The sequence below is a fragment of the Siniperca chuatsi genome, linkage group LG1 (genome assembly GCF_020085105.1).
Source record: "Siniperca chuatsi isolate FFG_IHB_CAS linkage group LG1, ASM2008510v1, whole genome shotgun sequence".
In the NCBI taxonomy this organism is placed as follows: Eukaryota; Metazoa; Chordata; class Actinopteri; order Centrarchiformes; family Sinipercidae; genus Siniperca; species Siniperca chuatsi.
The window spans coordinates 3432387-3459616 of NC_058042.1; the positions used below are offsets into that span (position 1 = coordinate 3432387).

A 27230-nucleotide genomic window follows, 5' to 3' on the forward strand; every position below is an offset into this window, starting at 1 on the left:
CCACAGCCTGTAGCTCCTGACCATATAAAACCATAGAGCACTAGTTTAATTATTTAAGGAGCCAAACATGGATCATACAGTAGAAAAATAAAGATTAATTAACTGTGAGGGGTAAAAGTTGTTTCAGTCAAGATCTGTTAGCGTGAACGATAAGACTTCTGACCTTAAGATTAATGGAGGTGGTGGGTTAGAGGATGTAATTTCTTAGATTTACCTACTAATTGAAAGCCCCGATTAGTAATCTAAAATAAAATACTACAACATGAGTCCTTTCTTGCACATTGTACAGTGACAATCATCCCCTCAGAGCTGTGAATAAATTAGACACTGTGATCGTTAGAGATGCCCTGTGGAGTTTTCTTTCAAACAAACAAAAGTTATGTTTACATTCTGTGTATCATTGAGCTCTAGCGAATGTGTTTGTGAATGCATTTCCTTCCTCGTAAAACACTTGCAAAGCTGGTTTTTCTTAAACGTTTGAAACCTACATTGCTTACATCCACGTTTACTAGCTTGCGGTCTTCTTCTTCACTGTCTTTGCTGGAGCATCGCTGCATTTCTTGGCGCATTACAGCCACCTGTAGATCGGTGGAATAGTGTGAAACCATGTGTATCGCATCATTAAGTACATTTAAGTCAAGTAAAGTCAGTTTTATTTATACAGCCCAATATCACGAATTTGCGTCAAGGGGCTTTACAATCTGTACAGCATGCGACACCGTCAGTCTTTAGACCCGCGATTCGGATGAGGAAAAACTCTCCATAAAAACCTTTAACAGGGAAAAATGGAAGAAACCTCAGGAAGGGGAACAGAGGAGGAATCCCTCCCCCGGGACGGACAGACATGCAGTAGATGTCATGTTAGACCAACATAATAATTTCCTCAAGTACAAAGAGTATTTTCGTTTTATGCAACTTTATACTTCTACTCCACGTTATCGCAGAGGCAAATATTGTTCTTTTTACTCCACTACATTTGTCTGACAGCTTTAGTTACTTCTCAGATTACAATCTTTCATACCCTTCCCAACAAAACGATGTATGTGTTTCCTTTTCTGGGTTGAGAAAACTCTCCTCCTTCTGAAGCTAAATAAACTCTTGGATCAGCTGGAAAACGCATCGTCACAAAGCTGAAAGCAGGGCCTGTTTTTCTTATCACACACAACACTTCTTCCACCACTGCACCCATGTACCCACACTTAAAACAAACTGCTCCATAGCGTTACTCAAGATCAATAACTCCACATTTAATGCATAAATGTGATGATCTAGAGGCCAGGGGATGTATTTAAACTTCTGCTTTAACAATCAAACAGGAAATGTACGGCTATCATGCTGTGACTCGCTCGGTTTCAGTCTGTTAACTACAGCTTCAGCTTATGGGATATATTCTTCTGACATCACTCATTAGTCTGTGCTTTCATTCAGCAGGTACGACAACTAAAGGCAGCGTTTAGCTTTTCTTCCCTTACAGAATTATTATTTCACTTGCTAAACAGAACATTTCTGAATTTCTTTGCAAGTTTGTCCTCTGATACATTTGAAACCAAGCAAACTCTCACACTGACATCTGTTGTTATGACTGTGTTTGAAGACACAGATGGAGTGTTTCAAAGAGCCTCTCTATCTCTGCAGAACTTATTCAAAAACTGTTGCTGGCACAATTACTTTCACTCAAACCAGAAACAATAGAAACATTGAGAAGTCAAACAAAGTCTTTTTCTTGTCCTCTACCACCTCCTCTTTCCCTCCAACCTGCACAGCCTGCTGTCCCCACGGAGGAGATAAACTCAAACTTAGGAAGGAAATTACACGATTGATTTGCATATATATCCTTCAAAACCTCATCAAAGGTCTAAAATGATTGGATCATCAATAAATATAACCACTGGTGAACTCTGGGGCTCAGCAATTCCCCACCCCTGGTGTCCCCATATTCGAAAAAAGACAGCAAATGTGTCCTATTGGATGCCCTTCCAGTGGAGAAAACGCAACACAGGTTGCTGCGGTGCAGTATGGCAATACAACCAGTCGTTAAACGATGAGTGAGCAAGACGTATGAGTAAATCAGCATCAGATCACATATTTTAAACATAGCCTTGTCATTGTAAAGAGAATTAATTCAGCACTTCAACATCTTTTGTTAAAAAATTTGCATTTTGCTGCCATCAGATGTCACCAAATGATACTTTACATGATGTCATTAAAATGCTATTTGAAAACACATAAACGCCATCAGAGTTAGCAAGGTATTCATGCGTTTATTGTTCATTTTAAAGTCTTGCACACTACAGGACAGCACACTAGGACAGACAACATTAAACCTGTGATTGCAGTAACTTCAGTGTCATGGACAAGGCATGATACAATAGATCAGCATACACTTTCAAACTATGCTAACGCTACCTGCCCAGCACCAAACAGCAGGCTGAAGTTAGCGACTAGTTGGTGAACATGGTTCAGTTGATGGAGACCAAAAACAGAGCTAAAAGGAGAGTGAATATTGTACAAAATAATGCCAGTGTGGCTCCGTGTCTGCTGGATGTGTGGGTTTGTTTGCTAACATGTTAGCTATAACAACTTTTCAACCATGCTAGCGCTGCGGCTGGATGTGAGAGTTGGTCAGTCGGTCGGTTCACCACTTTGGTCCAAACTGAAATATCTCCACATCAACGGGATCGATTGGCACCAACTTTTATAGAGACATTCATGGTACCCACATTTGTGTGTTTAAATGTCTCAACAACTATTAGATTCATGTTCCCCACAGGATGAATCGTAATAACTTTGGCGATCCCTTAACTTTTCATTTAGCGCCTTCATCAGGTCAAAATTTATACTTGTCCACTACTTTCATTACCAAATACCCGAAAACCTAAGGACATTCCCATAGGCCTCAGCTGTGCCTTGTTTTTAGTGCTAATTAGCAAATGTTAGCATGCTAACACAAAAAAACATGGTGGTCAACATTATAGACATGCTTAACACCAGCATGTTAGCATTGTCATTGTGAGCATGTTAGCATGCTGACGTTAGCATTTAGCTCAAAACACCACTCAGCCTAAGTGGCTGTAAACTGTTAGTCCTATTAAACCTATTAAAGGCCCTGAAAACCTGTTTTCTCAGTCAGCTTCTTACTATGAGCACCTGTTCTGACAAAGTTCAAACAGTTTTGGTTATTTTATTTTTCTGTATTTTTAATTTTATCTGCCAAAAATCGATTAATGCAGCTTTAAGACCAAAAAAGTAACTTAATTGACCTTTAATTGATGAAAGCTTAAACCAAATATGAGAACAAGTTGTCACTCATGCTGTAAAGGTAAACCTGCTGCTATCATGGTGTATATTATACATGTTGCACATTTAAATTTTTACAGCATAGGCTACATTTATCACAGCTGTATGGCAACAACCACAGCATCAGCCAAATAATTCTTTGATATTATTATCATTATTACATGATTTGAATGTAATTATTTTAATACCACCAGAATCAACAGTCCAACTTAAAATAAAGCTTTTATTGAGAGAGCTGCAGCACCATGTGTATCAATAATAAATATACATTTCAAATATCCTCCTGTAATCACTGAAAGTATTAAATTAGGACACAACTGTACATGTTTGAGTATGAAATTCAGCTTCATATGAATTAAGTAATGTGCAGTACATTAGTAGTAGTTAGAAGGCTCATGTGTTTGATCTTTTAGAAGGCATTTTCAGATGTATTTTAACATTTAACGTTAAATTTTTCAAGGTCACAATGTCTGTTAAATATGTAAAAATCTAGCTTGCATGTAATTGTGATACACAAAGGAGTGACTTTCTCACATTTTTTTAAAACTTCTTTTCACACTCTGAGAGATTGATAGGAGAAGATGGTGGCGTGCTGTTGGCTGTTGACTTCTTAAATTCTGTCCAGAGGTTCTTCGCCCAGAACCAGTTGAAATCAATACAAATCTTCTTATCACACACAGTTGTGACTCTGTAAGAAACACATGTTGAACGTTGTTAGAAGCACAAGGACACTCATTAATGCAAAGCAGCTGAAACCAGCAGTGATAAAAGAAGCATTCATGTCCTCGACTTACAAACGGGTTATCTGCAAATCGTTATAATCGATGCTTTTATAGTATTGATGAATCCAGAGAGAATTAGCATTTGATGATAAACTGTTTTAGAGAGGTGTTGATTCGACTGTGTTTGTGGTGTGTTATACGGAGAGGTGTTTATGTTATTTAGCTCATTGAACCTTCATTTGATATAAATGGGGTGATCAAAATAATAGGAACACTTGTCAGCATAACACAATAGAGGTTTTTCCCTACTGTTGTCCATTTTATTCTGTTGATTATTAACAGCTCTCTGACTTCTGGCATCTTTCCAAATTCTTTCAAACACACAATCTGAAAATTTCATTACTGAAAAAACCTAATCTGGATCCCCTATTACTCAGTAATTACAGATCAAAATGATCATTTTTATGCTTTGATCATTTTTAAGGTGCTGCAGAAAGCCATTTTAACTCATTTAATCTATTTTATGCACAATAACAATATTTCTAACACTTTTTTAGTCAGGTTTTAGAGCTCGCCATAGCACAGAGAGCCCTTGTGAAGGTAAACAGCTGATAGAGGTAACTGCTCAGTCCTTGTGGTTTTAGATTTGACACTATTGATCATGCCATCCTCCTGCACTGTCTAGAAACCTGGGTTGGTCTTAAGGGAACTGCTACGTTCATACCTGTCCAATAGAGCCTTTTCAGTTGTTATAGCAAATGCCAGTTCCACTGATTTTAACTGTGGTGTCCCTCAAGGGTCCATTCTTGGCCCACTGTTGTTTTCAGTTTACATACTTCCTCTCAGCCAGATCGTCCAGAACCACGGTGTTTCCCACACAGCTTTATGTTCCTCTAATCTAGTCACTCCAGCAGTTTAGATAATCTCCTTGCCTGCCTCTGATATAAAATGTTGGATGTCCCAAAACTTTTTAAAACTGAGTGACAATAAATCTGAGGTCATAGTCTTTGGCTCAACACATTCCACCTGCCTGCTTCACAGTAAGCTTGGTTCACTGAATACAAATATAAAGCAGGCTGTTAGAAATCTTGGAGTGATCTTTGATGCAGATCTCAGTTTTGAGGCTCATGTTTAGGATGTTGTCCAGTTATTTTTTCCTACCTGGACTACTGTAATGCACTTTGTAAAGTGTCAGTGACGCTACTACATGACTATACTTTGTGCTGCTACGGATAGATTTCTATACAAAACCTCATAAAATATGAAGCATTGTTATAGATCAAATAACCCCACAATATAGTTAGATTTAGTTTAACACTTTAAACGGAGTCCATTCCTTATAAAAAGTACTTTTATTTGTAAACTTAAAGGTACCCTGTTTTCAATGTAAAAAAACTGTTACTTTACATTCGGCATTTCTCACTACATACACTGTACTACTGTATATCTTCTTAAACCGTCAGTTCACATAAATCATTAAAAAAACTCCACTCAATACTTTTAATGACATTTTGCTGTTAATACTGTGCTAATATTTTTACTTAAAGCTTTTACTTGTAGGGAGTATTTGCACCTTGTAATATTGCGCTTTTTACTTAAGTTAAGGAACTGAGAAAAAGACAAGTTGCAGACGTCTCTCATTTGCAAGCTTTTCAATGCAAAACCAGTGCAGTAACAGTTCACGTAACATGGGGCAGATGTGATTAACATGAACGCATGTACAATCTAATGCAGCTTCTTTATATACTTACACAATTGCCTTGCGTCCACAGTCACGTGGGGTCATCACCATCTGTCTCACCTTTCCTTTAGGAATACGCATCTGACTGATGTTTTCACAGCATCCGTCCGTGTTCAACAACAGTGGTGAGGCCGGGACTGTGAACACACACACACACACACATTTAATACTTTGTCTCCTAAACGCAGTTTAGACCGACAGCTCACAGAGAGATGAAGCAGAGTTACTTACTGGCAGAGCTGTAACACAGGAAGCAGATGAGAGTCAGGAGCACGAGAGTCACCAGAGTCTTCATGTTTCCCCGACAGCTTCAGTTTGGATGCAAAAGGTTTGATGTTCGGAGCTGATCTGTGTTGGAGACCTGCTCTGTGCTCCCTTTATGCACAGCTGATGTCTCCATGCCTTTCTGTTCTCGGAGTTATGTTCTAAGAAACAGCTGGTGGTTCCTCCTCTGTTTCCTCTTCTTCTCTTTTCTCTTTCACTTATCACGTGGGCTATTTTCTGCACTACAGAGAAAATGTGAAGGTAATAACATGTAAAACAATTCTGCAGAAAGCCTTACAGAGAAAATAATGTGGGGTTTTACTGTTGCTCGTACTTTTAGATTACAATCTCAGGATATTACTGCAGACATTAAGAAAGGACTTTTAGCTGCAGCTATAACTCCCAGTCTCTGTTAACTGGTCCAAATGTCTGCCTTTGTTTGTTTGCCTTTGTTAACTAACCCTGGGTGGCAGTGGTGGAAACTAACTAAGTGCATTTTCTCAAGTACTGTACTCAACTACAGTTCTGAGGTACTTGAGTATTTCCATTTTATGCTTTTTTAAAATGTATTTTATGTATTGCTATATGTATATGTATTGCTTTCTACTTCTACTCCGCTACATCTCAGAGGGAAATATTGTACTTTTTACTTCACTATATATATCTGACAGCTTTAGTTACTAGTTATTTTGCAGATTCAGATTATTAATACAAAATATAGATCAACTAGTAAATTACGATATATTATTATAGATGAAGCAACCCAGCAGTATTAAAATTAACTCCACTTTTACCAGCTGCAACATTAAAGTGATTTAAACATTAATGCATCAATAATTATAATCCAATAATCAGTGGTGGACTAAGTACATTTAGTCATGTACTGCACTTAAGTACAAATTTGAGGTACTTGTATTTTACTTGAGTATTTCTATTTTATGCAACTTTATGCTTCTACTCTTCGTTATCTCAGAGGCAAATTTTGTACGTTTCAATGCACTACATTTATCTGACAGCTTTAGTGACTTTACAAATTACAATCTTTCATACTCTTCCTGTCCAGTGAAAACCACGTATCTCTAAATTTGGTGATTTTGAATACTGGAGAACATCAGAGAGGTTAGGGAAGAAATGAAGAAAAAGGCAAGCTTGCATGCTTCTTCCTCCGAATTTTAAACGAGGGAAGTTCTGCGACCATGTACACAGCATGTTCGTAGAAAGACCATTGAGCATAAACGAGGAAGTGAAAATAGGAAAAGAAAACTACTGAGCTAGACAATTTTACAGTGACGTTACTGGTATTACATTTTTTTTGTAATTATTTGTTGTAAATTAACCTTTAACACATAGTTGTAGCGGTTTTGCCCATTGAATCAGCTTTAAGCAGCCTGGGAAAATCATGTTTTCTGCACTGTCTGACAGTCTCATATATATTTTATATTGAAGCTACTGTAGACAGAAAGACAGATAGACTAAAACTACAAACAATACTCTAAATATACACAGCGATAGTGACTAGTGCCACTCTGTACATAGTTAGTGCAAGTCTAGTATATATATTATTTATACATGTATATTGTCTTGTGGTGGAGGAAGTATTCAGATCCTTTACTTCAGTAAAAGTACTAACACCACACAGTAAAATTACTCTGGTACAAGTAAAAGTCCTGCATTGAAAATGTTACTTCAGTTAAAGTATGTGAGTATAATCAGGAAAACGTACTTAAAGTATTAAAAGTAAAAGTACTCGGTGCAGTGCAACGTCCCTGTGGCTGCTGTGCTGTTATATATTCTATCATCAGGTTATTATTCCTCGTGCATTAATGTAAAGCAGGATGTTGCTGCTGCAGCTGGTGGAGCTGGAGCTCATGTTGAACCGGTTTGTATCGGACTGCAGCTGATGATTATTTTCATTCTGGATCAATCTGCTGATTATTTTCTCTATTAATCGATCGATTGTTCGGTTTGTAAAGATTCAGAAATGCTGTCACAACAACCCAGAGCCCAAAGTGACGCTTTCACGATGTTGTTGTGTCCGACCGACAGTCCAAAGCTCGACGTTATTAACAAACATTACAGTTATTACAGTCATTCAGAGGAAAAGCAGCAAATCTGCACATCTGAGACGCTGCAACCAGGAAGTGATTTACAGGAAAAATGACTTCAAACATCAAAATAGTTGCCAATAAATTTTCTGTCAGTCGACTAATCGTTTCAGCTGAACTTGTATGAACTGTTGGGGAGTTTAATTTATAACAAAACATCATATTTTATGAACTTTTTGTATGTTTTGTGTGTCAAAGATCAGATAAATGTAGCAAAGTAAAAAGTTATATTTCCCTCTGAGATGAAGCGGAGTAGAAGCAGAAAGCGGCATTTAAAAAAAAGTCAAGTAAAGTGCAAGTTCCTCAAATTTGTACTTAAGTACAGACCTTTAGTAAATGTACTTAGTTACATTCGACCACTGTTAATAACAAGTTTTCAGGGGCTTTGAAGTTTGTGCCAGAACTGTGTCTTGTTTTTAAAAAAAAGTTATTCTGCCCTTAAGTGGCCAAACATTAATGCAGCTTTAAGACCAAAATTTTAACTTAATTAACCTTCAAGTGATGAAAGCTTAAAGCGAATATGAGAACAAGTTGTCACTCATGCTGTAAAGGTAAACCTGCTGCTATCATGGTGTATATTATACATGTTGCACATTTAGATTTTTACAGCGTACGACATTTATCACAGTATCACAGCAACTTCACCAGCAACAACCACTGATATTATCGATGACTTTAATGTAATCATTTTAATGCTACCAGAATCATCTAGGCCCTACTTTTGTATTTCAGCCCTTACAGGTTTTACTCTGGAAGCTCAACACAGAAGTTCACTTACATCAACATTTACATAATTATGGAAATTTCAATATTTGCACATGTATTTGCATGAGAACCAAAACACAGGATCTGCGTTGGAGTGGACGGATACCACAGTGTAGAAATACTAAAAGTCCTGCATTCAGAATTTGACTTAAGTAAAAGTATCAGCATCAAAATGTACTTAAAGTACCAAAAGTAAAAGTACTCATTATGCAGAATGGCTTATTTCAGAATAATGTACCTGTATATTATATTATTGGTGTTTACTCACCAATAATGTCTTAACCATTAATAATACATCATCATTTTGTTGTTGGTTATATTTTGTATTATTAATCTGAATCTGCAAAGTAACTTAAGCTATTAAATAAATGTTGGGAAGTAAAAAGTGCAATATTGCTCTCTGACATGCAGCGGAGTAGAAGTATAAAGCAGCAGAAAATGGAAATACTCAAGTGAAGTACCTCAAAATTGTACTTAAGTACAATACTTGAGTAAATGTACTTACTTTTCATCACTGCTGTATTCACACAGAAGTTGCAGTGGTTTAAAAGTGGCCCTTTTAAACTACATATATTCTTATTTATAAATATTAAACAGTCTCAGTGTCTCAACTCAGGACCCAAAGAGGAGTTTGGCTCTTGACTCAGGACGCCAAAATAAAGAGAGCAGAACACTTACATACAAAAATAAAGCTTTTATTCAGAGAGCTGCAGCACCATGTGTAGCTATAATAAACATTACATTTCAAACATCCTCCTGTAATCACTGAAAATATTAAATTAGGACACAACTGTACATATTTGAGTTTGAAATATAACTTAATGTGAATTCAGTCATGTGCAGTAGTACATTAGTAGTAGTTAGAAGACACTCTGACTTATATAATAATACATATATTGTCATATTTTTAAAAGACATTTTAAAGTATTTTAACAGTAAACTTTAGTAAAGGCAGCAGTTTTAACCTACAGAGTTACTTTTCTGTTTAATCAGCATTCAATAATCCATTGAAGGGCTGACAGACAGTGACAGACATGCACATAAAGAACATAATCTGCATGTAATTGTGATACACAAAGGAGCGACTTTCTCACACTTTTTTTAAAAACTTCTTGTCACAAGGTAAGATATTGAAAGGAGAAGATGGTGGCGTGTTGTTGGCTGTTGACTTCTTAAATTCTGTCCAGAGGTTCTTCGCCCAGGACCAGTTGAAATCAATGCAAATCTTTATATCACACACAGTTGTGACTCTGTAAGAAACACATGTTGAACGTTGTTAGAAGCACGCAACAGTGTTAATCTGTCACAACGCATCGTGTTTTGTTAATTTGTCACTTTTTGTCTGTAAAATCTGAAGTACAGCTGTAAATGTAGTGAAGTAGAAGTATAACATATGTTATAACATAAGTGCTATGCATATTACATATACATAATTACATATATATTTATATATGTAATATATAAGTATAACAAGTACTTATAAATTGTACTTTTTACAGTACAGTTAACTTCCTGTTTCAGACCTGCAGGTAAGACAACTGAACAGCTTCCCCTTGTGGAGAGTCTTCGAACTACTGAAGATGAATTTGTTAGTGAATTATTATATAATTATAATATAATTATCATTATAATATAATTATTAAATGTTTGGGTTTGTCTGTGATCTTCTCACTGGATGTTTTTTTTTAAATGATGTTTATTTCAGAAATATTTAATGTTATAAAGAAAGCTTTTAGGGGCTCCTGTGCTGCATTTTGAAGTACTGTTACTTGAGTTCTTCCATTATCAGCAACCTTATATTTCACAAAAGGGAAATATTGTACTTTTTGTGGCATTACCATACTACACTACTCATAACTATGCTTTGCGCTGCTACGGATAGATTTATATAGGCTACAAAACCTCATAAAATATGAATCACTATAGGATTTTAAATAAGCCCCACACAATAAAGTAGTTTGATTTAATTTAACACTTTAAAAGGAGCCAGTTCCTTATAAAAACTACTTAAATGCACGCTGTTTTCTTCACATACTGTCCCATATAAGACTGTAAATTCTTAAGTTGTCAGATCACCTGAATAAAAAAAAAACCTGTAGCTTGTAATTTTGCCCTTTTTACTAAAGTTAAGGAGCTGAGAAAAAGACAACATGGGGTAGATGTGATTAACATGAACGCATGTACAATCTGATGCAGCTTCTTTATATACTTACACAATTGCCTTGCGTCCACAGTCACGTGGGGTCATCACCATCTGTCTCACCTTTCCTTTAGGAATACGCAACTGAGTGATGTTTACACAGCATCCGTCCGTGTTCAACAACAGTGGTGAGGCCGGGACTGTGAACACACACACACACACACATTTAATACTTTGTCTCCTAAACGCAGTTTAGACCGACAGCTCACAGAGAGATGAAGCAGAGTTACTTACTGGCAGAGCTGTAACACAGGAAGCAGATGAGAGTCAGGAGCACGAGAGTCACCAGAGTCTTCATGTTTCCCCGACAGCTTCAGTTTGGATGCAAAAGGTTTGATGTTCGGAGCTGATCTGTGTTGGAGACCTGCTCTGTGCTCCTTTATGCACAGCTGATGTCTCCATGCCTTTCTGTTCTCGGAGTTATGTTCTAAGAAACAGCTGGTGGTTCCTCCTCTGTTTCCTCTTCTTCTCTTTTCTCTTTCACTTATCACGTGGGCTATTTTCTGCACTACAGAGAAAATGTGAAGGTAATAACATGTAAAACAATTCTGCAGAAAGCCTTACAGAGAAAATAATGTGGGGTTTTACTGTTGCTCGTACTTTTAGATTACAATCTCAGGATATTACTGCAGACATTAAGAAAGGACTTTTAGCTGCAGCTATAACTCCCAGTCTCTGTTAACTGGTCCAAATGTCTGTGTTTGTATCCCAGATTACATGTGGTAACTCAACATTTCTCTATAATGATTTCACTGTTCAGAATCTCTCATCCAAAATGCACTAATGCAACCAAACACTTCACACACATCTCAGGATCAACCGAACACTGCCAACAGAAACACTTTGTCATTCATTATAGGCAGCATTAAAATCAGAAATCCTGTATTGATCCCCGAGGAGAAACTCTTTCGTTACAGCCGCTCAGTGTCCCGTCAGTGCACACAGCACTAAAAGAATAGAAATAGAAATAATAATAAAATAAGTCCGCAACGAGACAATTATTTCTAGTAAGAAATAAGAGATGTGCAATCAAAATATAATACACTATATGTGCAAATATGTATGCTAAGTGAAATTAAAGTAATTCCAGTAATGCAGTACAAAACTATACACAGTATATTCACTATACATACTTGTATCGGACAACTTCAGATACAGAAAGGATCTTTTTACATGTCTGATCCACGATTCCTAGCTATGACTGAGTTTCACCTACAGCTCATAGAGAGGCTTTGCATCTAAAAATGTCAGGAGAAAACAAAAGCAGCACATTTTGTGCAGCTATACTCTATGAGAATCCTTCGTTACATAGTGATCAAGTACACGTGTACCTGTTTAGCCAATACATCTATGATAATCCTTCATTAATCAGTTTAAAATGTATATTCACTGGAATCATACATATGTATCATAATATAGTGATAACTTCCATTTAACCAAAAAATACACTTTATTCAATTCCTTCCAAGTGTTCACGACACATATTATGAGTCTGGACAGACGTGGATGGAAACTGCAACTTGACTGGTTGGTGGAGGCCGACAACCGCGGGGGGGTAATTCTAGTTCTTATTGTCAACAAACACCATGAAAAGACCAAAAACAACAATGAATGTATCCACTAACAGGTGTTGTGTGTGTGTGAATCACAGCCTGATGGATCTTCTTCCTCCATTGTTGTCCAGAAACTATTAAAAACACATCAGCGAGCCGCTCTGCTGCACTGGGTGACATGTTGCTTCATCACCATGAACACACACACTGTAGTTTATTCTGACTCACATTGAGAGCCACAGACAGGAAGCATGAAAGCGTTGAGAGATGGACTAACACATTGTTGGTTTTGGTCTTTTTATGGAATTTGTTAATGATAATAAAAAAGAATAACACCCCCTTATGCTTTAAATACAGCAAATTAACCAAGTAATTGGCAAAGGTTGGAATTGCTTTGTGCTTAAGTTAAATTCATTGACACTTTAACAGTAAATCACATCCCTGTAGCAGAGATATAACAGATAGATAATGGCAGTAGTAGTAGTTGGAGCATTAGCAGGAGTACTTGCAGTACTGGTTGCATTAGTAGTGATGATAAGTTTGCAGGTTGAAGTTGAATAATATGAATGAATGTGCAGAGTGGAAATCTTTGCTGTTGTATGTTTCTCTTCCTCATCTGTTCCCATGAATGATTCTGTTCATAAGTCGTCAAAATACTGAGTTGCACACTTGTGGTTCAGAGATACTGAACTTCCCATGATGTTGATTTCAGAATAATCGAATGCCACTGGACTGAAAAAATCTAAATGTTTTTCCAAAGATTAACACTTCTTTATAATCTCCAGAAATAATCTTTCTGCAGCCGTCGCAGACCGGCTACAACTAGGTTTCTTTTTGTTTTGTAGCTGTGAGCAACTCCCTTGATTCTTTTGTATAGTGTGCATTGACAGCACACTCAGAAATCAAGCATTTTTAAGTGTGCATGATCATTTCTTTTATCACTTTTCAACTGTGAACTCACTAAATAATCAAAACCAGCTAAGAAGTATTGTGTAGTGTAAAACTGGGACTCAGATTCCGTTTTTTCTTTATTTAGCAATGCCTTGTTTCATTGATTTAGTTAACTGAAGTAGAAGTAATAGTTGTTGTAGTAGAAAATGTAGTAGTACAATTATTAGTTTTAGTGGAAATAGCTGTACGTCTACAGTTACAACAGCAGCAGTAATAGTATAAAGGCATAGTAATAGTACTAGTAATATTAGCAGTATAAGCAGTAGTAGTATTAGTCACATTAGTAATATGACATTGTGAGTTGTTCGGTCAGCATTATGTGATTTTCACTTCCTCGTCTGTTTCCACCGGAAAGAGCACTGCAGTGTTTCTGAGAACAAACTGAACCTGTGCAAACAGAAAAGGACATTCACAATAAATATGTTTTTACTTCATCATTCTAGTTACAGCACATCATTTAATGAGGAAATGGAGAGAAGTGAAACAACTTCACTCTCTTTTTCCTCATTTCCCCGTTTTATTATTCGTTCAGTGTAGAAGTAACATTATTAGATGTTAACACATGCATGATTTAGCACTGATAGTCATCTGTCTGTCAGAGAAGAAGAAGATCACTTCTTCTTTGTTGAAGAAAGAACTCATGTGCAATATTTACATACAGAGAAAGAGTAGTGGGCCGAGTGCGATTCCCTGAGGAAACCCAAAGAAGTGGTGGAACTAAGTACATTTACTCAAGTACTGTATTTGAATACAATTTTGAGGTACCTGTATGTTACTTAAGCATTTCCAATTTAATGCTACATTATACTTCTACTCCACTACATTTCAGGGGGGAAACATGTTTACTACTGCACTACATTTATATGCAGCTATAGTTAGTAGTTACTTTGATTTTACATACATAACATATGATCCACCTATAAAATATGATGCATTATTATATATTAAAGGCCCTGCACACCCACACAGGTGTTTTAAGTTGCTGTGGCTGATTAGACCTGCTCAGGTTGGGATTCATGGGAGGTCACTATGTACTAATAAGAATGATAAAGGTGTAATTTGCCCCCCAACAAAACTAACAGAACATTTCTTTATCTTGTACGCAAAAGATAAATAAAGACAAGATAAAACAAGACCAGAGTCTCCAGCCATGCTGGTGGCTCTGTGAAGCTGTACTTCGGTCACAGTTTTTCTTTAAGCTAAATGCTAATGTCAGCATGCTAACACGCTCACAATGATAGCTAGCATGTTGATCTTTAGCAGGTGTAATGTTTTGTTTTTTGTTTTGCTAATTAGCACACAAAGTACAGCTGATGCGAATGTCAGTAGTTTTGCAGGTATTTACACATAAACCGTAAAGTATTGGACAAACCTAATTTGAAGACGACGACTCAAGGTTTCTCTTGATCGCACAGATCAGGTCTAAGGGGCCAAGTAAAACCGCCTCGTTTTCCCCCCGGGATATTCTGGGACATGTTGTGTAGTTTGCAGTAGTACTGTAGTAGAAGTAACCAAACTTGGTTTGCTTGCCGGCAGAAAGTCGGCTGCTGTTTTTTGGTGAGTGAGAGTCTTTATAGAGGAAAACTGCTTTCACCCTGATGGAGTCTTTTTTTGTATGTGTGTGTGGCGAGAAATGCTTTGGAAAGTGCTCTTTAAAAAGAGTGAACAGAGTCATCTCTAGCTTCTGTGTTTAATGTGACACTGCACCATTTTTCCTCTCTGCCTCTATCTCTTTCCTGTGGGATAAGTTTTAACCTGATGCTGGCGCTAGATGAAACGTCAGTGGATCAACAAACGGCAGTAAGCTTCATCCTCAAAGTAACTTGAATATCTGTAGAAAATCTTATGGCAATCCATCTGATACTGAGATATTTCAGTCTGGACCAAAGTGGTGGACCGACATAGCAAGCATGGCTAAAAATATCAACTTTCAGGAGTTTGGGGCGTCATAATTTAACTATGAATGTGTAATTTTGCATAATGACTTTTGAATGCAGGACGTTTACTTGTAGCAAATAGTTGTTTTTTTTTTACAGTGTTATTACTTTTACTGACTGGCCCAAAGTCACAGACAAAGTAGGAAGAACTGTTTGACAAATATAGGAAAACATCGTTAAAATAAAAATGGGGAAATTCGAATGACTAAGATTTATCAAGAAGTTGATGACACACAGTGTTGAATATCACTGCATATGGCATCAGTGGTGTGAACTTTTGTTCAGGGAGGTTAGGGAAGAAATTAAGAAAAAGACAAGCTTGCATGCTTCTTCCTCTGAATTTTAAATGAGGGAAGTTCTGCCTGTTTATGACAGCATGTACACAGCATGTTCGTAGAAAGACCCTTGAGCATAAACGAGGAAGTGAAAATAGGAAAAGAGCCAGACAATTTTACAGTGACGTTATTGGTATTACATTTTTTTTTTGTAATTATTTGTTGTGAATTAACCCTTTTAAGGTCCAGTATGTAGGATTTATTGGCATCTAGAAGTGAAATTGCAGTTTGAATACCGCTCGCCTCACCCTCCCCTTCCAAGCGTGTAGGTGAAACTACGGTGGCTGCGAAACTCGCAAAAAACGCAAATGACCCTCTCAAGAACCAGTGATTGGTTTGTCCGTTCTGGGCTACTGTAGAAACACGGCCACTCGTCTTTGCAGACTTGTTGTAATTCAGCCACATTGGAGGGTTTTCGAGCATGAACTGCCTTTTTAAGGTCCAAAATTTTCCTCCACAGCGCTGTAAAAGACTCATTGCAAGTTATCGCAAACGCTTGATTGCAGTTGTTGCTGCTAAGGGTGGAGCAACCAGTTATTAGGTTTAGGGGGCAATCGCTTTTTCACACAGGGCCATGTAGGTTTGGATTTTGTTTTCCCTTAATAATAACAACCTTCATTTAAAAACTGCATTTTGTGTTTATTTGTGTTATCTTTGACTAATATTTAAATTTGTTTGATGATCTGAAACATTTAAGTGTGACAAACATGCAAAAAAATAAGAAATCAGGAAGGGGGCAAACACTTTTTCACACCGCTGTATATTGTCTTGTATTGATAAGGCAAGGTGCTTCATTCAATTGCATAGAAGAGTATTGATATATACATTTATATATACACATTACAGGTACATAAAGGTATGTCATATACAGTTAAGTAGACTATAGTAAAATGTCACTTTAGTGACATTTCCCCCAAAATTCAGCCATTCTGGTATCTTTGAACATGTGAACCTCCGCTAGAATATACAGTAAAGTTAGAGAAGAGCTGCACTGTATTAAGCTTTAACTTCACATTTATGAAGACACACTTCACAGGCACAATATATTTAGATAAAACATTTCACCACTCTTTAACGCTGACAGATCAGTCAGGACTCGATGACGGAAAGTTCTCAGTGAAAGGGCAGATGACCACAGTGGTTCTCATTTCCCTTTAATAACCTTTCATTGCCGTTCAGTTTGGTTGGTACGTTCATTGACAATCTAACAAAAACATTAGTACTGTATGTAAAAAAAAAAGTATTTAGAGGAAACACTGAATTAGATGTGAGGTTTAAACATTAAGTTTGTATTCATACCACTTAAGTATTCTGTAATATATATATATATAATATATATATATATATATATATATATATATATATATATATATATATATATATTTAAGTTTCACATTAGTTCCTCATTCAGGTTCTGGTGTTTAAGAAAACTTCCGTGATACCAAAAATACAACAGCAGACTCTTCTGAACTTCCCCGAACTTCTTTGAATGTGTTTAATGACCATGAAAAATGATCTGCCTGCAATCACACTGAATATCAGTAATGTTTATTTATTCTTTAATGGTTTTACCCAGAAACTGTAATTTATGCATTTCTAATGAAGTGTGAAACAGCACAGATCCCACAGTAATGTACTATAAACCCTCGACATCGTGCAGACGCTCTGCAGCAGCAGGAGCGATGTAAGACTCTGTTATGTGAGTGGCTGTCAGTTGTTTGCACATTTAAGAACGTTATTTGTGACTTTTTGGGGAAAAAAGGACGACTAAACGTGACTTCAGCTGGAGTTTAACAAACTCAAATTAATCCTTGGACACATGCAGGTGTACTAACAAATACTGTGTGTGCTGTGTGAACACACTGATGGCACTTCAGATTCATTATCACCACCTAGTGGCTGACGTCATTGATGATGTATGGCCAAAGTATTTGGACGCCGAAACGTTACGACCATATGTGATAGTTTTACAAAAACCGAGGTCATTAATCTGCTGCTGTAACAGCCTCACCGCTTCAGGCTTCACACCAGATTTTGGAAATGTGGAACCTGTGTTTGTAGTTCGTGGTGCTGCTGAACTGCATTGCAGAGAGGTGTTTCCGCTGTTTAACCAACCCTCATTTGAAGTAAATGGGGTGGACAAAGTAATAGAAACCCCTATCAGTATAACACAATACAGCAGTTTCAACACACACCGACATTATAACCTTCACGGAGGAGGACTTATTGCAGGACTGTTGCATTAGACCGCATTAGTTTTAGCTCGGTGTCCCTAATAAACTGGCAACTGACTTATTTCAAGCCTAAAAAGTTAGCCACCCTGCCCCCAGACTAACTTAACAACTAAGCGCCATGTTTCCATGGTATCAATCAGTGACACCTGCTGACCAGTGTTTCCATGGTAACAATCAGTGACACCTGCTGGCCACCTGCTGGCCAGTGTTTCCATGGTATCAATCAGTGACACCTGCTGACCAGTGTTTCCATGGTATCAAACAGTGACACCTGCTGGCCAGTGTTTCCATGGTATCAAACAGTGACACCTGCTGGCCAGTGTTTCCATGGTATCAAACAGTGACACCTGCTGGCCAGTGTTTCCATGGTATCAAACAGTGACACCTGCTGGCCAGTGTTTCCATGGTATCAAACAGTGACACCTGCTGGCCAGTGTTTCCATGGTATCAATCAGTGACACCTGCTGACCACTGTTTCCATGGTAACAATCAATGACACCTGCTGGCCAGTGTTTCCATGGTAACAATCAGTGACATCAGCTGGCCAGTGTTTCCATGGTATCAATCAGTGACACCTGCTGACCAGTGTTTCCATGGTATCAATCAGTGACACCTGCTGACCAGTGTTTCCATGGTATCAAACAGTGACACCTGCTGGCCAGTGTTTCCATGGTATCAATCAGTGACACCTGCTGACCACTGTTTCCATGGTAACAATCAGTGACACCTGCTGACCAGTGTTTCCATGGTATCAATCAGTGACACCTGCTGGCCAGTGTTTCCATGGTAACAATCAGTGACACCTGCTGACCACTGTTTCCATGGTAACAATCAATGACACCTGCTGGCCAGTGTTTCCATGGTAACAATCAGTGACATCAGCTGGCCAGTGTTTCCATGGTATCAATCAGTGACACCTGCTGACCAGTGTTTCCATAGTAACAATCAGTGACACCTGCTGGCCAGTGTTTCCATGGTATCAAACAGTGACACCTGCTGGCCAGTGTTTCCATGGTATCAAACAGTGACACCTGCTGGCCACCTGCTGGCCAGTGTTTCCATGGTATCAAACAGTGACACCTGCTGGCCAGTGTTTCCATGGTATCAAACAGTGACACCTGCTGGCCAGTGTTTCCATGGTATCAAACAGTGACACCTGCTGGCCACCTGCTGGCCACCTGCTGGCCAGTGTTTCCATGGTATCAAACAGTGACACCTGCTGGCCACCTGCTGGCCAGTGTTTCCATGGTATCAAACAGTGACACCTGCTGGCCAGTGTTTCCATGGTATCAATCAGTGACACCTGCTGGCCAGTGTTTCCATGGTATCAATCAGTGACAGTGGCACCAAATGACAGAAAAAAAGTCACATTATGTAGTTTGAAAGTTTCTTGTTACCCAGAATTCATAGCAAATGAGTCCCACTGGAGACAGTGAAGAACTAGACTTACGAGCTTTGTCCTGTGGGTGACTTCAGACGTTTATCTGACTGTTAGTTTGATCGAAGTCGAAGTCTTTGTAAAACCGGCATCAGGGATCTGTGCAGACCAGTGAACAGCGGAGGAAGAACTCAGACCTTTCACACCACAGTGCAGAAATACTCCGTTACCAGTAAAAGTCCTGCAGAATGACCCATTTCATAATCACATATATTACTGGATTACAATTACTGATGCATTAATGTGTTCATCACTTTAATGTTGCAGCTGGTGAAGGTGGAACTCATTTTAATTTATATATTTTATACGTTTTACTTTATATACTGCTGGGTATCTAATTGATATAATTTATTTGATGATTATATTTTGTAGCATTAATCTGAATCTGGAAACTAACTGGTAACTTAAGTTGTAGAAGTATAAAGTAGCATTAAATGGAAATACTCAAGTAAAGTACCTCAAAATTGTACAGTACTTGAGTAAATGTACTTCCACCAGTGCCAGTTAAGTTCTTCCACATCAAACTGGGAAAACAACAAATTAGCTGTTTCACATGTTGAAGCCCATTAAACCAAGTACATAAATATAGTGCTGAAACAAACGACAAGGTTTCATTTTTTATTTTATTTACTCTTTTCATTGGTTAGGCCATCCTAATTCAATTCAAATAATTAAATTAAAAGTTCTTTTAAATATCATCTTCAAAGAGGAAAGCATAACTAAAAGCAAAACTCCTTCACGCATATCATTTAAAATGTGAAAAAACCCCAAACACAAATCAAGGTTCCTCCTAAAAAAAACCTCAAATCACAACAAACAAATAATAACTGAAATATAACACACTATACACAACTTAATCTATGAATCTTTAAAGAACGGGTGCAACATGGGCCAGAACAAACACACCGGTGCACTCATTTATGTTTATCCAGTCAGGTGAGCCATCAGTCCATCTTTCTGTTACGTTCGCGTCGCTGAATCTCTCTGGGGCTTCCCGCGGTTTCTCCAGGGGCCGAGCGTGGGCTGTGATTAGATGTGGGTGGGCGTCAGTGTGGCCGCGCGGCGCCGCAGGTAAGGCCGGTCACAATCATGGCTTCTGGTTTTCAAAACCAAAGGTGTTCTCCCCGCTGTAAGCCACGTATAAAAAGCCGTCCTCGTCCTTCTCTTTCTCGTACAGCTGCCCCATCGTGATGCTGAAACAGGAGTGAAGACGCAGCGTTATTACTGGATCCCCTCAGCTGATCAATGATACCAGCTGCTGAATAAAGCCGGTGCTATTCTACATTTTACTTATTGTCAAAATATAAAAAACACATCAGCGAGCCGCTCTGCTGCACTGGGTGACATGTTCCTTCATCACCACGAACACACACACTGTAGTTTATTCTGACTCCGTCACACACACACCGTCCTGCTGCCCCAAACACTCACTACAGCACCACATGTGGATTCATCCGCCGCTGAAAATAGTCCCCAACAAATGCACCGTTTCCTCCTGTTTGTCTGATAAAAACTACAGCGAGCAGCTGTTTTAGGAAATTACTGAGACTTTTTAAACATAAACTATATTTTATATATATATATATATATGTATGTGAGGTGTTTTTAAAGATCTTCAGCAGGAACCAATGGGCTCGGAGCTGAGAGCCGCAGACAGGAAGTCAGACAGTACTGAGAGACGGACTAACATGTAACACATCATTGGTCTTTACAATAATTTCACTCAAAACTTACTTTAACACATTGTTGGTTGTCAGTCATCAGTTACTTTGCTAAATTACCTGGCAGGCTTTATTCAGTCTCTCTTGATTAACCACCAGTAACCAACTATCACAGGAATGTTAATAAACTGCACCAAAATACATCTGTCTTCCCTAAATCTTAACACTCCTCATTTTTTTTGTATCAACATAATAATTATCAGTGGGATCTTAAATAAAAATAATTTCTCCCTGATGACTTTTTAAACAAAACACAATTTCTTTGCAAATAAAAAACATTTTTCAGAAAGGCCGAAATAACTAATACTCTCCTTTCACACTGTCTGAGAGGAGATTATATATATTCTGTATCATCTTGTTCCAGCTCGTCATTGAAGCTATATGATGCTCAGTGAAATATTCAAATCCAACACACTATACTAGATTATACACACAATATACTAGATGTCTCACGTATAATTTCATACACATTTCCCCCAAAATGTACCCCGACATATTTGAGTTTTAGGGTTTGACTGATGTTTGTTTGGCTGCAGTTTGTGATGAGTGAGGTTTAAGGGGTGGAACTAGTAGAAACTAGGACTAAAAGCTCAGATAGTTTAGTGTGAAACTGTAACTGGAATTTGACAGCAACATTTTTCAGTCTCTGGATTATTCTCACACGGCTGTTTCTCCGCCAGATGTATAAAGAAACAAGTAAAGAAAGAAACAAGTGTAGGAGTCTAACAGCCCTGCTGGTGGCCCCCAGAGGCCATATTTCTCACTACTTTAACTGACCAATTGGACCGACTTGCTCTCTGTGACGGGGCTAAAAACACATAAAGTGCTGAGTAATGCCTGGCTGGTCGGAGAGAGGGGTGTTGGGCGGAACGACAGCTCCGCCTGGTCGTTGTAAGGACTGTCCCATTGTTGAATCAGCCTAAACATGCAGCTCTAACAGCACATTAACTCATGGTTACGTTATCGTTCGCTAGTTAATATTTTCCAGGTGTCTTCTCTGTCAAAACAAACAAAAACAAAATAAAAATCCCTCTACCTGCCCTGCATTTTCTTACTTCAGCTCCTTTGATCAACTCATTTTCAATCGAATACGAGCTTTTCTTAAATAACAGTAAGTTTTACCTTATAAAAGGAGCACTGACAACACGCCTACACTTAACCATGAAAATGAAATAACTGAGATAAGAAGCCGCACGGGAAATTAAAAACAAAAAGGGGACAGAGTCACTTTATCCAGAGTCTGAAATTAAAACAGAATTCCTGTTGATTTAAGTTAGAAACGGGATTTGACCGGCGGCGGAAGAAGTACTCAGCTCTTCTACTTACAAAGTAAAAGTAGTAATACCACAGTGTAGAATTACTCTGTTACAAGTAAAAAGTCCTGCATTCAAAATTTAATTAAGTAAAAGTACAAAAGTATCAGCATCAAAATATACTTGAAGCACCAAAAGTAAAAGTACTCATTATGCAGAATGAACCATTTCAGACTCATATATATTGTATTATTGAATTATAATTATTGATGCTTTAATGTGTTTGTCACTTTAATGATGCAGCCGGTGAAGGTGGAGCTTTATATACTGCTGTATAATTTCCCCACAGGGATCAATAAAGTCTTATCTTAAACTATAATAATATATCATTTATTTCTTGATTATATTCTGAATCTGCAAAGTAACTAAAGTTATCAAATTAATATATAATTATTTCCCTCTGAAGTGTATTGGAGTAGAAGTACAAGCAGAAAATGGAAATAGTCAAGTACCTCAAAATTGTACTTAGTTACTGTACTTGAGTAAATGTACTTTGTTTCTTTCCAGCACTGGATTTGACTTTTATCTAAACTACCTTAAATGACCATGAAGGAAGTTGTCAGATAATTACAGAGCCAATTACAGGCAAAAGAATAAGGTTACTTCCTCAGTCCTGCTGTTGAATTTGGCATAATTTCGAAAGGAAATGATTATATAATATTATATATGTTATTATAACTATTTTGATAATCGATTAATTGTTTCAGTAATTTTTCAAGCAAAAATAAGAAGAAATTCACAGCTTTCCTTTGTCATATATGACAGTAAATAAAATATCTTCAGGTTTTGGGCTGTCGGTCAGACAAATTAAGCAATCTGAACGTCTTGTGCAGATGATCACCATGTAAAATATATAAATAAATAAATATAATGACCAGTGTCCCGGCCCTGACCTGGACTGAGGCACCGTCTTGTCCACAAACAGGAAGATGGCCTTCTCTGAGGGCAGCTGGATGCGTTTCCTGATGATCCACATGAACTGAGCCACCGTGATGTCGGAGGGGACCAGGTACTTCCTCTTGTCGATGTCCACTATCTGTGATCCGGACACTTTCTCCACAATCACCTGACGAAACACACATTTGCAGACACGATCAGAGCCGACGCGCAACACATCGCGAAGCAGACGTCCTGTAAAAATCGGCTGCAACGTGACAGAAGTCTCACTCACCGGGACCCTGTCAGGGTACTTGTTGCGGATTTTGGCTGATTCTATGCATCGATGTTCTGGAAAACAAAAAGCAACGTTAGTGTAATTATGCGATTGTTTTACACGACAACAGAAGTATGTGGTTTAGTACTTCCTCTTCTGTACAGACACGAGGGGCAGCCAGCGACGGGCAGCGATCGATCTCTTGACGGCTGCAGTGGGACGCTCGCAGGCAGCTGCTGTGGATTAAGACGCACTGAGACCAGCTGAACCACAACACCCGTCAATCAGGTCACTTAAAAAGGTGAACGTGCAGCATTTAATCATGAATAAAACATCACCAAACTGTGATGACCATTGGCCGTTTTTTTTTAACAACAAAATTATCTGGTTAATCGCTCAAAAGTAAGTGGATCGCTGCCAATTAATAATCACAAACACCTTTTTTTGTATTTAGTGCAATTTTGAGGCATCACTTAGTTACCTGTAATAATGCCAAAAGATAAATCCCTCCACCTCCCCTGATTTTTCTTACTTCAGCTCCCATAATTACAGTTTTGTTTATTTAATTGACACACTAAATGATTAAATGAAAGATGAATTGATTATTTGATTTAAAAAAAAAAAAGTTGTCTCAGCCTCTACTGCAGCTGAAATGATTAGTTAACTGACAAAAAAAGAGGCAACAATTTCGCTAATCAATTAATCCTCAAAAAAAAGTCATTTATCGATGAAAAATATCAAACATTTACTGGAACCAGCTTCTCAAAATTGAGGATTTTCTGCTTTTCTTTGATTTGTTTGACTGGAAATTGACTATATTTTGCTTTTGGACTGATGGTTGAATAAAACAAGATATTTGAAGACGTCATGTTGAGCTCTGGGAAAACTGTGATGAGCATTTTTCACAACTGTTAAATCAATTGATCAAAAATTAATCAACGGATTATTCCACAGTGAAAACAGTCGTTGGTTGCGGCCTTGTAATAGCGCATACTTCATACAATCAGTGTGCAGAATGAAACTGGGACGCAGCTACTGTCCGGATGAGGAACAGCCTCATTTTCACCAGAAGCAGAGTGGTTTATGGGTAATGTAGTAACACTGACACAAAACAATAACACTGCCATGGAGAGAGGCCAACTGTCTCATATATTTTACACTTTTAATGTCTAAAACTGCTACACCTTTAAAAAGGTCATATTATTTCTCAACAGCAACGTTTAAACTGTGCTCATTAATATGTAAACTGAGCATTAAAGCCTCTTTTTAAAAGCCTGAAAACATTAGCTGCTACCATCAGCTAGCATGTAAACAGGAAGTTAATTTAGATTATGAATTAATGAGTAATTTGACATCTTAAAAAGAAAAAAAAAAACACTAGATATTTTGGTTTAAAAATTCATAAATGCAAAGAAGTTGTCTGCTTTATTCTGTGTCTCATATATTTAAATCATAAATAAATGTTAGTATGGACACAAAGTAAGCTGTTTTAAAAAGGACTTTAACTTGTCAGGCCTCTGGTCATTTTGGTGTAAACATTTAGTCGATTTATTGATAAAAAAAGGGTTTAAAGCCACATATTAATTATATAAAAACACTAAAAGATGGGATGTAAAACCAGCCCTGCAGGCCTGCCAACAACTTTTTCCTTCTCCGTCCTGGTGACGCCTCTCAGGCCTCCAGTTTGTGGCAGGTGGAGATAAAGAAAACCATCATGTTTAGCTTCATAAAATAAAAAAAAGACACTTCACAAGCTTTTATTATGCAGCTGCCAGCTGTAACTCAATGCAGAAAGGAGGCTCAGCAGCTTCATGAGTCTCCATCCACTTATCACCCTGAAACCAGGTCGTCGTCGGGTGGCAAATACAGAGCAAAAATTAAAAAACAACACACGATGGCTCGTTTATCTACACCGACCAAACCGATCAGACTTAAAGCAGAGACCAGCTAAGTGACTTTTAAGCGAGCTGTCGTTAATATTTATTTAAAAACGCGCTCGTCCCGTCGACACAGCTAGCTTAAACAGAAGCCTGAAGGACAGGCCAGGCTGTGTGTCCGACGTATTTTAAAGTGGGATTTTATAAACATTAAACCCTAAGTTTATTTATCCCCCCCCCCACCTGTGCTAAATTAAAAGCTTTCACTTCAGGAATGAACCTGCGCGGACATTTTGTTTTTTTTAAAATCACTCTTCCATCATAAAAACACCTCCCTCCTCCCTTACCCAAGGAGTGATCCTCTTTGAACATCCATTTCATGTTTGCCGTTTCCGGGCTCCTTTCGCTCGATGCAGCAGATTATAAACACGACTCAAGATTAATTTAAAGGTGAAAATATCTCTTTAAAAGGTCTTCTTTAGCTCGTAGCTCTTCAATAAGTGCGCTAACGGCACAGCGGCGACCAAACCCTTCAGCAAAAACAACAAACAACCGCCTCCTCTTCGCTGTCAGCCCGCTGGGAGCGCTGCTCCGGCGGTGGCGTCACCCGCCGGGCTGTTCCATTCCGCCGCGCAGAGGAGGGGTGACAGACGGGACGAAAGACGGGACGTCATGGCTTTCTTCTCTTAAATAATTAAAATTAAACGCATTAACTTCTCCGACGCGAAGCGCTTCGACGTTTTACTGTTCGACTTTCAACAGCTCACGGTGGATATGCGCATTTTTAATGTGCCGACCTTTCGACGTGGTTCCCCGTCGGTCGTGTTTGGTGCTGCCCACCGTTCCTCTGTGAAGAACGTAAACATAAGCGCTTCCTACAGCACCGTGCAGTTAAAGGCTGCGACTGGCTGCTATTTACAGTATCGATTCATCTGTGGATTATTTGTTTGATCATTAAATGAAAAATGTGGTGTGTAATATATCAGAAAATAGTGAAGAATGCCCATGACAACATCCCAGCAACCGGGGCCCCCAGGGCCTCAACAGCCCCAGGTTTTGCTGCTTGTCAGCTGTTTTGGTAATTTGATTGCAAATTTGTTGAATTAGCACCACTAAAATACAATATCCACTAAGGCAGGTCCTGCATTATGTCTTAGTCTTGTTGTCCCGTTTCACTGTGTCAAAATGTAGTTTTGATACCTTTATTGTTGTAACTTATATTGTGCTAACTTCATCCCAGATAAAGTTGTGTTAAATTGCCTCAATTTGACACCTTACTCTTACCTATAAGAAACCCTCACTCCAGCAGAGGAGTATTGGTTGTTTTTTTTTGGGGTCTTAATAGGAACTTGGAGGTGACAGGGTACATAAACAAAGCACAAGGGTTGGAAGGGGCCCAACAATTTACATTTTGCCAGGGGGCCCCCGAGCAAGTTAATCCGCCCATGAACCCAGCAGGACAGGCACTACCCAAAGCCCAACATACACTTCATGTCAATTGATAATTTGAATATTTGCACATTTGTTCAGGAATGTGCAACGCTAAAATACAATTACAACTAAGGCAGGTCCGGCATTATCAGGTAGTTTTGTGGCCGTGTCTTGTAGAGGGGCCCTGTGTCAA

The 27230-nt window shown here is 38.2% G+C and overlaps 2 protein-coding genes and 1 long non-coding RNA gene across 4 annotated transcripts; all 3 read right to left on the bottom strand.

Moving 5' to 3' along the window:
• Positions 1–3506: 3506 nt before the first annotated feature.
• LOC122873360 lies at positions 3507–6445 on the bottom strand. The gene is made up of 3 exons (XM_044189992.1): positions 5992–6445; positions 5771–5897; positions 3507–3985 (listed from the first exon to the last, which is right to left on the bottom strand). Exons 1-3 carry the CDS (start codon positions 6053–6055, stop codon positions 3838–3840), a joined length of 339 nt encoding a protein of 112 aa, XP_044045927.1. The 5' UTR covers positions 6056–6445; the 3' UTR covers positions 3507–3837.
• A 6279-nt stretch (positions 6446–12724) lies between these two features.
• Positions 12725–26217, bottom strand: LOC122873347 (gamma-aminobutyric acid receptor-associated protein-like 2). 2 transcript variants are annotated; one of them, XM_044189976.1, is made up of 4 exons: positions 25954–26211; positions 23748–23803; positions 23470–23642; positions 12725–13985 (listed from the first exon to the last, which is right to left on the bottom strand). In XM_044189976.1, exons 1-4 carry the CDS (start codon positions 25985–25987, stop codon positions 13925–13927), a joined length of 324 nt encoding a protein of 107 aa, XP_044045911.1. In that variant the 5' UTR covers positions 25988–26211; the 3' UTR covers positions 12725–13924. The 2 variants fall into 2 exon arrangements, with proteins under 2 accessions (XP_044045911.1, XP_044045903.1); XM_044189968.1 differs by lacking the exon at positions 12725–13985 and adding an exon at positions 20148–20735 and having other exon boundaries at positions 25954–26217.
• Positions 16614–18451, bottom strand: LOC122873369. Its single transcript, XR_006377426.1, has 2 exons — positions 18300–18451; positions 16614–18250 (listed from the first exon to the last, which is right to left on the bottom strand). It is a non-coding gene; the product is annotated as an uncharacterized LOC122873369 (long non-coding RNA).
• Positions 26218–27230: the final 1013 nt, after the last annotated feature.